The following is a 9,151-nucleotide window of genomic DNA, read 5'->3' as shown; positions in this document are numbered from 1 at the left end:
TCAAAAGCATTCTTCCTTCACTTAAGGAAACAATACAGGCATAATACAACAATAATGTTATGATCAAGTTGATCATCAGGAGGCATACACCCAAACAATAGGGGAGTGAGCACCTATCACGTACAGAACTCTCTGCTAGGTTCTCTGGGGACAGCAGTTCCCAACCTGGCAATTCATCGGCGTCATCGGAATCAGCCAGCAGCTTGTTGGATATGCTGAGTCCAGAGTCCCGCCCATATTACACCTAATGTTCTGTGCCTATTACACCCAGATTTATGAGATCCTCCTCTCCCACGCAGTCCGAGAATCTGCATTCTAATAAGTTTCTCAGAGTAAGCTCTTCCGCAGCCAGTTTGCACTGGTCTGTGGGTTGGTCATTTATGGAAACCACTGCTCCAGGGAATGAATCATTATTTCCCATCTCATTAGGGAAAGATGATATGCATATGCACACATGTAAGGAGGAGTGACAGTAATGAGCCAAAAGCTCTGTAGACATAATTGCCTCTGATGAAGTGCTGACTGATGACATCAGACAGTAGGCTATTGACAGTGTACCCCGGGGAAAGCTAAATGCAAAAGGGAAGCGAACGGCCTCATGAAGTGAGATCACGATTACAGGGTCAGAAATGTGGAGAGGGTGATTCAGATGGACAAAGGAGCAGAGGCAGGATTCAAGTGATGCGTTTCGGAGGCAGTGCAGCCTGCTTGTGCCGAGTGGAAGGTGCACGAGGAACATAGTAGACGGTAACAGGAAGGCAGGAGCTGCGAAGGCCTTTGAAGGTCAGGCCAGTTGTAACAAAAGTATTTCACATCATCAGGTATCTTGGGATGGTTGCCAAACATTTTTCTATGGTTTGCATAAATACATATCTATTTTATTTATGTATTTATTTATTTTATGTATTTATTTTATTTATTTATTTATTTATTTATTTATTTATTTATTTTGAGACGGAGTTTCGCTCTTGTTGCCCAGGCTGGAGTGCAATGGAGCGATCCCGGCTCACTACAACCTCCGCCTCTCAGGTTCAAGCAATTCTCCTGCCTCAGCCTCCTGAGTAGCTGGGATTACAGGCATGAGCCACCATGCCCAGCTAATTTTGTATTTTTAGTAGAGATGGGGTTTCTCCATGTTGGTCAGGCTCGTCTTGAACTCCCAGCCTCAGGTGATCCGCCCATCTGGGCCTCCCAAAGTGCTGGGATTACAGGCGTGAGTCACTGCACCCGGCCTATTTTAGTTTTTTTTTTGAGACGGAGTTTCACTCTTGTCGCCCAGGCTGCAGTGAAGTGGCACTATCTCGGCTCACTGAAACCTCCACCTCCCAGATTCAAGTGATTCTCCTGCCTCAGCCTGCCAAGTAGTTGGGATTACAGGGTCCCTTGAAGCCCAGGCCAAATGGCCCTGTTGTGGCCTTGCCCCAACTTGCCCCCCCACTTCCTCTGGGTCGGCCCCAGCTTGTAGTCCAGTCCTCCCAGTTCCTCTGCTTCTCTGAGTATAACTTGAGCTGACTTGTGATGCATTCCAGCTACCTGACTTACATCAAGCTGTCAATGGCAATCAAGCATAATGAGAGCATGGCCAAAGGTCTGCACAGGGCTCTGCTGCAGCAGCATCCAGAGGATGACAGCAAGTGCTCCCCCCGGCCCCAGAACCTGATCCGGCTTTATGACATCATCTTACAGCTGACCCTTGAGGACCGGGAAGGCAAGGGCCTGTCATTTTCCTTTGCCTGTGTCAGACACAAAATGACTTAACTTTGTATCGTGGAAGGGCTATGACAAGCAGAACCTATTAGTAGCTGGGAAAAGACAAAGGTCTTACACCAGTTCCACAGTCTGTGAGCCCCTACCTCTCAGACATGCTGATCTGCAGAGAATAGTGACCCCAGATCATCACTGAGCACTTCACCTATGTAAGATGCTCCCAGCTGCCATAGAGCATCTGAGACCTGAATCCATGCCATCTCGGCCCCCAGGGAGTTTGTCAGTCAGTAGGACTGTGAGACACACACAGTCAAGGCATCTGAGTAGATGCTAAGCAAAATAAAAGCTCAGAGCTGGAACAGATCCCTTCCAGCTAAGATGGGCCAAGAAGTCTCTGAAGGCGGGTGAGCTATGAGTTGAGTTGTAAAGGGCAAATATGTTTCCAAGATGAGAGGGAAATGGAGGTGACAGCAGGTATGGCTGCTGCCAGGTCACTTCACAGGCTTTTCCCCATTGTATTGATCTCGGGCTTTTTTTTCTCACCATTGTCTGTTCTTACAAGGTCTTCTGTGAAAAATTCAACCTAAGATCTACTCTTCATGAATTTTCTTGTTGCATCTGTTGTACAGAATCTTGTGGAATTGCTCCAGCTTCCTGGTTTAGAGGAAGACAAAGTCTTCCAGAAAGAGATAGGCCTCAAGATTCTGGTGTTCAAAGCTTACAGGTAACGTCCCATGGGATGGGCAGAGTTTTCCTCTGCCTCCCAGGTTCTGTAAGCATTGGGAGCATGACCCAGCCCATAGCAGATGGGATCATTGGTCTTGAGTGTATGGTTACCTTGCCTGTGATCAGAGGAAGGTCAGCCCAGCATGTTCAAGGGGAGTTTCTAAAGGCTGTGGTCAGTAGTGGCCAGTGATGATGACTGCCCTTTGGCCATGTTGGAGGAGTGGAGCACACACGTTAAACTTGGCTTCCTCACTGGGTGTGGTGGCTCATGCTTGTAATCCCAGCACTTTGGGAGGCAAAGGCAGGTGGATCACCTGAGGTCGGGAGTTTGAGACCAGCCTGACTGACATGGAGAAACTCTGTCTCTATTAAAAATACAAAATTAGCCGGGCATGGTGGTGCATGCCTGTAAACCCAGCTACTCAGGAGGCTGAGGCAGAAGAATAGCTTGAACCTGGGAAGCAGAGGTTGCGGTGAGCCAAGATCGCACCATTGCACTCCAGCCTGGGTGACAAGAGTGAAACTCCATCTCAAAAAAAAAACAAAAAACAAAAAACTTGTCTTCCTCTACTTGCCTCCTCCCTCCCAGGGGAAAGGGGCACGCCTTGAAAGGGTGTTAATTAGCAGAACCAGTGTGGCCAGTTCAAGGAACTTGAACTAACTCGGGATAAAGCTAAACTCAGTTTCTTAAATGACTTGTATCATTTGGAACTCGGAAGTAGGCTGGGTAGCACGATGGGGCCCAGCCGGGATGGAAGGCAGAGCCCCATGCATTCTTGCCCTTCCTCATCTGGCCCTCACACGCCAGTGTGCTCTGGCGCTCCAGCGTGGCCTGTCTTCACTGCATGGCCCCTTTTGTCCTGTCAGGGACCCACAGCGCTCAGGCTCTGCTGAGCCCAGGAGAGGAATTTGACTCAGGAAGAACCTTCTGTGAGTTTTGTTGTTGGAAAGCGATGAGCAGAGATGAATGATTGCGACTTGGGTGTGTGGATGGGGGTGGGATTTCTGTTTGAGTTGGGCAGCGTTCTTCCTTCCATCCTGTCCCTGGTCTCACCTTGCTCCTTCTGGGAACTGTTCCTCCTCTGCAGAGTCAGCCAGTCAGTAAAAAACCGTGGCTCAGCGTTGGGCCTACCTGGGCATCTCTGATTGCTGGGAAGCATCTCTGCAGGGTAGCCTACAAATCTGAAAGCTTCCCATGAAGCGGGTTCCCATGCGGTGACCCCACATTAAGAAATCTGTTTCCAAATGTGAAATTTTGCCTAAACTGCAAGGAAAGCCTTGGTCTTGGGTAATTGCAGCTTTAGAATTTTGTGGCTCTTTTCCCCTCCCCATCAGGTGTTTTTTCATTGCTCAGTCCTATGCGCTGGTGAAGAAGTGGAGCGAAGCACTTGTCCTGCATGATAGCATCCTGAAATATGCAGATGAAGTAAATTCTGATGCTGGCACCTTCAAGAACAGCCTAAAGGTGAGAGGTTGGCCTCTCCTGGTTTGTAAGCCCTGGCACATTATGGAGTTGGCTGTGGAGGAGCCGTGAGGGTACAACAGCTGGGCTCCACCTCAGGCTGGTCCTCCCTGGCTGTGCATGGGACCTGGTGTGGCCCTGACTGCCCAGGAGCTGCAGGCTGTGTCACTCATGGCTGTGCTCCAGGCCTGAGGAGGATTTAGGTTTGAAGAAGGGAAGGCATCTTTCTGATTTCAAAGAAACAAAAACCTCCACAGGAAAACCTGAAGTACTGCTCTCAGACTTGACTACACATTGAAATCTCTTAGGAAGATTTTTTTCAAGGTAGATGTCTGGGTGGCACCCCCAGAGATTGTGGTTCTAATCAGTGTGAGGGATCTGAAGTGGGCACTGGGACTTTGAAAGGTCCCTTAATGATTTTGACATGCAACAAAGTGAGAAGCACTGGTGCAGCCATCCTGCAGGGCATGTGCAAGACCAGCAGCAGTGGCGGGGGCCTGGCTAGGAATGCAGCCTCTCAGCTCCCACCCGGAACCTTCTGCTTGTTTTTTTTTCTTTCTTTCTTTCTTGAGACAGGGTCTCACTCTGTCACTCAGGCTGGAATGCAAGTGGCACCATCATAGTTCACTGCAGCCTTGAACTCCTGGGCTCAAGTGACCCTCCCACCTCAGCCTCCTGAGTAGCTGAGACTACGGGCATGAGCCACCATGCCCGGCCAATTTTTATTTTTTTGTAGAGATGGGGGTCTCACTATGTTGCCCAGGCTGGTCTTGAACTCCTGGCCTCAAGCAGTCCTCCTGCCTCTGCCTCCCAAAACCTTGAGATTGGAGGCATGAGCCACCATGCTGGCCAGTATCTGCATTTTAACAAGATCCCCAGGCCATTTGGGGGTCCATTAAAGCTAAGGAAATGCTTGATCTAAAGTACAGCCACAGGGCTGGATGCAGTGGCTCATGCCTGTAATCCCAGCACTTTGGGAAGCTGAGGTGGGCAGATCACTTGAGGTAAGGAGTTCAAGACCAGGTTGGGCAACATGGCGAAACCCTGTCTCTACAAAAATAAAAAAAAATTAGCCAGGCGTGGTGGTGCACACCTGTAATCCCAGCTACTTGGGAAGCTGAGGCAGGAGACTCACTTGAACCTGGGATGCAGAGGTTGCAGTGAGCCAAGATCACACCACTGCCCTCCAGCCTGAGTGACAGAGTGAGACTCCATCTCAAAATAAATAAATAAAGTGCAGCCATGGAAGGCTTGCTTTGCTTTACTTTTTTATTTTTAAGATGGAGTCTCTGTCTCCCAGGCTAGAGCGCAGTGGCACAATCTCGGCTCACTGCAACCTCTGCCTCCCAGGTTCAAGTGATTGTCCTATCTCAGCCTCCCAAGTAGCTGGGACTACAGGCATGTGCCACGAAGCCCGGCTAATGTTGGTATTTTTAGTAGAGACAGGGTTTCACCACGTTGGCCAGGCTGATCTTGGACTCCTGACTTCAAGTGATCAAGCCTCTTGATCCGCTGACCTCAGCCTCCCAAAGTGCTAGGATTACAGGTGTGAGCCACCACGCCTGGCGCTTTACTGATTATTGAAAGATAACTAGCTTCTTAAGCTTGTGGCCTGCTGTGATGATATAGAACTTGTTGCAACATCAGCTGGTCTAAGGAATCCATGTATATTTGACAAGTAGAGACCATTTAGAAAAGCAAGCAGGGGCCGAGCACCGTGGCTCACGCCTGTAATCCCAGCACTGTGGGAGGCTGAGGTGGGCGAATCACAAGGTCAAGAGATCAAGACCATCCTGGCTAACATGGTGAAACCCCGTCTCTACTAAAAATACAAAAAAATTAGCCGGGCATGGTGGCGGGCACCTGTGGTCCCAGTTACTCAGGAGGCTGAGGCAGGAGAATGGTGTGAACCCAGGAGGCGGAGCTTGCAGTGAGCCAAGAGTGCCACTGCACCCCAGCCTGGGTGACAGAGCAAGGCTCTATCTCAAAAAAAAAAGAAAAAAAAGAAAAAAAGAAAAGCAAGCAAAGGTTCCTGTTGTTGATGGAGTCACACCAGTGTAGGAGCTGCTGGATCCCGTGCAAGCTCAGAGTAGAGAAGAAGCTCTCTGCCTTCAGAGAGCTTGTAGTTTTGTTGTAGCCACAGACTGGCATGCAGGAGCCCACCTATGGATGCAGAAGAAGTAAGAGAGACCCCCAGCAAAGGCAGAGCTAGGAAAGAGCAGAGGGATGTGGGCAGGTGGGGGTGATGGACGTGGCAGCATCACCACCATGGAATATCATCTTGGGACGCGGTGCAAACCAGTGTGGACCTGATTTCATGTGCTGACTTGTTTTGTGGGGGAAGTGTCAGAGAATGGAGGCATGATGGATTCTGTGGCTTCCAGACCTTCTCGGGTCATTCCCAATACGCCAAGCAAGAGACCGAGGCCAGGAAAATTCATCACCCTCGATGAAGCAGTGGGATGTAATGACTAAGGGCTTATGCCCTTGAGCCAGATGGCCCAGCCCTTTACCCCAGCCCGCTGCCACTTGGGGGCATGGCCCGCACATTGCTTAACCTCTCCATGCTTCCATTTTCTCATCTGTAAAATGGGAGTGCAAACTGCCTCAGGATTATTGAGAAGGTTAAGCTAGTGATTATGTAACCAGCTTAGAACAATGCCTGGCACACTGTTTAGTGTATGATGAATTTATTAATATTATCAACATCATCTTTATTTCCAGGCATTGTTACTTAAGCCGTGGCATAGCTTTTCCCATTTGAAACAGACTAGTGTTTTGTTTTGTTCTAATATGGAGAACCATTTAGAAAGTCTAAAGTCCTGTGAAAATACCAGTGGGTTCGCTTAACTCAGGTTAGCTTGGTGTGCTTCTCTGACCTGGCCCTGGCTCAGGAGTACAGGTTTTCTGAATCTTACAGGGCCTGCCTGACATGCAAGAGCTCATCACTCAAGTGTGGTCAGAGAAGTGCTCCCTGCAGGCCGCAGCCATCCTTGGTGAGCCCCCTGCCTGGCCTTTGTATCCCCAGACTTCCCTTCCTGCCACTCCCCTTCTGTCTCACACCCCACACTACTGTTTTAAGGTTGGAAGGGTTGTCTCGGTTCATCTGTAAGATGTTCCTGGCCTTTACTTGCGCCAGCTGGGCATCAGATCACGTAGAAGCATTTTGAGATGTGCTGTTACACTGGTCCTTCTCCCTGTTACTGTCCTCATGCAACTCTGCTGGCTTCACAGGCCCGACGGCGTTGGATGTGGGATTGATCTGTTTATCTCCACCACTTCTCAGCAGGAGACAGGACTGGCTTCCCCACGTGCTGGCTCTTTTGCTTTTGGGATGTAGGGGCCACCTGTGTGATAGGTCTCATTTGTGACTAGTGTGCTATTATAAGTCCTTGTTCTTACAAACTTTCAGATGCAAATGACACTCATCAAACAGAGACCTCCTCCTCCCAAGTCAAGGACAATAAGGGAAGTCTGGGCCATGGTTTTTGAGGAATATGAAGCAGGATTAGTAACAAACTAGGAATGCATGCTCATTGTAGAGCAGTGGACCCTAAATTTCTAAGGAAACCCCCCCCTCCCTTCTCTTACCCAACCTCAAAGCTTCTTGCATAAATCTTCCAAGATGTCAGATCATCCCTGGGAAGAGGGTTGAGGAACCTGTTGCTGTGCAGAGTAGCACCCGTGGGTAAGAGCTCTAACTTGTAACATGGCCAACAGACCTGCACCCCAGTCTTAGCCTGGCCCTCTCTTAGCCTCTCTGGGTTTCAGTGACTCTGACTACAAGGCAGCGATGTGGTAGCCCCTCCTCGTAGGAGGCTGTCGGGATTGAGTGATTGAGGGAGATGGCCCCTGTAAAGCTCTGAACCAAGCAGTCGGCACTCAGGAATGTTCACCAAGGGTGTTGTTCTGTGACCGATGCTACGTACGTCTCTTTGATTTGACTTCCAGCCTCTGGTTGAACCGTTTGAGACATTCTGCCTGGACCCTTCCCTTGTCACCAGGCAAGCCAACCTTGTGTGCTTCCCACCAGGCTTCCAGCCTGTCCCCTGCAAGCCTTTGTCCTTTGACCTGGCCCTCAGCCACGTGGCTTTCCCACCCCTTGAGGACAAGTTGGAACAGAAGACCAAGAGTGGCCTCACTGGATACATCAAGGGCATCTTTGGATTCAGGAGCTAACCAGGCTCTTCCTCGGGGGCAGGGGAGATCCTGACTCTTAATCTGTATTGTGAGAAAATCCCAGCAAGTTCCATGATATTAAATCCAGGTCTGCATTGGCCCGGGGCAAGAGTTTAACATCTTCGGCCCTGCATTCCTACAGCTTGTGTCTGTACACACAGTCTTAAGCAGTGTGTTAGGAGAGCACCCTGTTGTCTTCTGGTAAATGTGTGCGGGGTCATCCTGTCTCCTGTACCTCCTGGGAGAGGGGCCGCTGCTGTCTGGTGCCCTGTGAGCTGTGATTGATTGCCTTTGGTCAGTAATGCGTTCAGGAGTCCACACCAGGCACAGATGGGGCCTTGAAATGCTTTGTCATGCTTCATGTCATGTCATGTCATGATTTGAAATGAACTCATCCTTGCTGTGAGCATCCAGGATCCCTTGAAAAGTTTATCTATGACTATGAAACTGGCAACATCACCCCAGAATTACGGTCAGCCTTATTCCCCTTCACCTCCCAGTGAACGCTAAGAAGTTTCAGACAAGCAGAGAGCTCTATTTTTAGAAGAAATATGTTACACTCAGAAATGATGAAACCAAATCTTATATTAAAAGGCAAAGATGATGGAGACTGTGCCCATTTCTTATGTGCTCTCCCTTATGTCCAGTCCTCATTCTCTCCTTGGGAGCCTGGTTGTGTTAAGCTGGTGAGGTCTAGTGTAACCTGACTTACCGGCAACTAGATGAGGCTGTTGCTGGATACACATGTTAGAGGCACTATTTATCAGGACTTCCCAATGTGTAATTTTTAGATGCTATTACATTTTAATCCCCTTCGTTACCCCCATTTTTTCTTAGTCATCCCTTTTCACTTCTATTATAACATCAATAATAGAAGTCACACAAACAATGTAAGAAAGCAAGGAATAAAAGTGATTTAAACATGTACCTGACACTTATGATTCCCTTTGGAAATCAAAACTCACCTGTCACATAGGAAAGAAAATTCGCCACGAGAAATGTTGGCTTAGATGTTTTCAGTTTTTGAGCAAACCCAGTGGCTTGAAGAAAAGGCCAACTGGTTAAAAATCCAAGAGC

At 48.9% G+C, this 9,151-nt stretch overlaps 2 protein-coding genes across 2 annotated transcripts; one reads left to right on the top strand and one right to left on the bottom strand.

The window, feature by feature from the left end:
• Window positions 1-206: 206 nt before the first annotated feature.
• LOC129029848 (protein FAM106C) lies at window positions 207-1,524 on the bottom strand. Its single transcript, XM_054474678.1, has 2 exons — window positions 1,431-1,524; window positions 207-765 (listed from the first exon to the last, which is right to left on the bottom strand). Exons 1-2 carry the CDS (start codon window positions 1,522-1,524, stop codon window positions 245-247), a joined length of 615 nt encoding a protein of 204 aa, XP_054330653.1. The 3' UTR covers window positions 207-244.
• A 54-nt stretch (window positions 1,525-1,578) lies between these two features.
• On the top strand, window positions 1,579-8,684 carry LOC129029851 (signal recognition particle subunit SRP68-like). Its single transcript, XM_063657023.1, has 5 exons — window positions 1,579-1,737; window positions 2,337-2,431; window positions 3,769-3,898; window positions 6,816-6,891; window positions 7,308-8,684. The coding sequence occupies exons 1-5, from the start codon at window positions 1,579-1,581 to the stop codon at window positions 7,385-7,387; spliced, it is 540 nt and encodes a 179-aa protein (XP_063513093.1). The 3' UTR covers window positions 7,388-8,684.
• The last annotated feature ends 467 nt before the right edge of the window (window positions 8,685-9,151 follow it).

Source organism: Pongo pygmaeus, chromosome 19 (assembly GCF_028885625.2).
Source record: "Pongo pygmaeus isolate AG05252 chromosome 19, NHGRI_mPonPyg2-v2.0_pri, whole genome shotgun sequence".
Classification (NCBI taxonomy): Eukaryota; Metazoa; Chordata; class Mammalia; order Primates; family Hominidae; genus Pongo; species Pongo pygmaeus.
This window is presented reverse-complemented; position numbering and strand designations above follow the sequence as displayed.

Coding starts and splice junctions, on each gene's coding strand:
- LOC129029848 (XM_054474678.1), bottom strand. CDS start 1,524: ATGCATCACAAGTCAGCTCAAGTTATACTCAGAGAAGCAGAGGAACTG. Junction 766..1,430: donor GACCCAGAGGAAGTGGGGGG/GCAAGTTGGGGC, acceptor AGGCCTTCGCAG/CTCCTGCCTTCCTGTTACCG.
- LOC129029851 (XM_063657023.1), top strand. CDS start 1,579: ATGGCCAAAGGTCTGCACAGGGCTCTGCTGCAGCAGCATCCAGAGGAT. Junction 3,899..6,815: donor CCTTCAAGAACAGCCTAAAG/GTGAGAGGTTGG, acceptor TGAATCTTACAG/GGCCTGCCTGACATGCAAGA. Junction 6,892..7,307: donor GCAGGCCGCAGCCATCCTTG/GTGAGCCCCCTG, acceptor ACAAACTTTCAG/ATGCAAATGACACTCATCAA.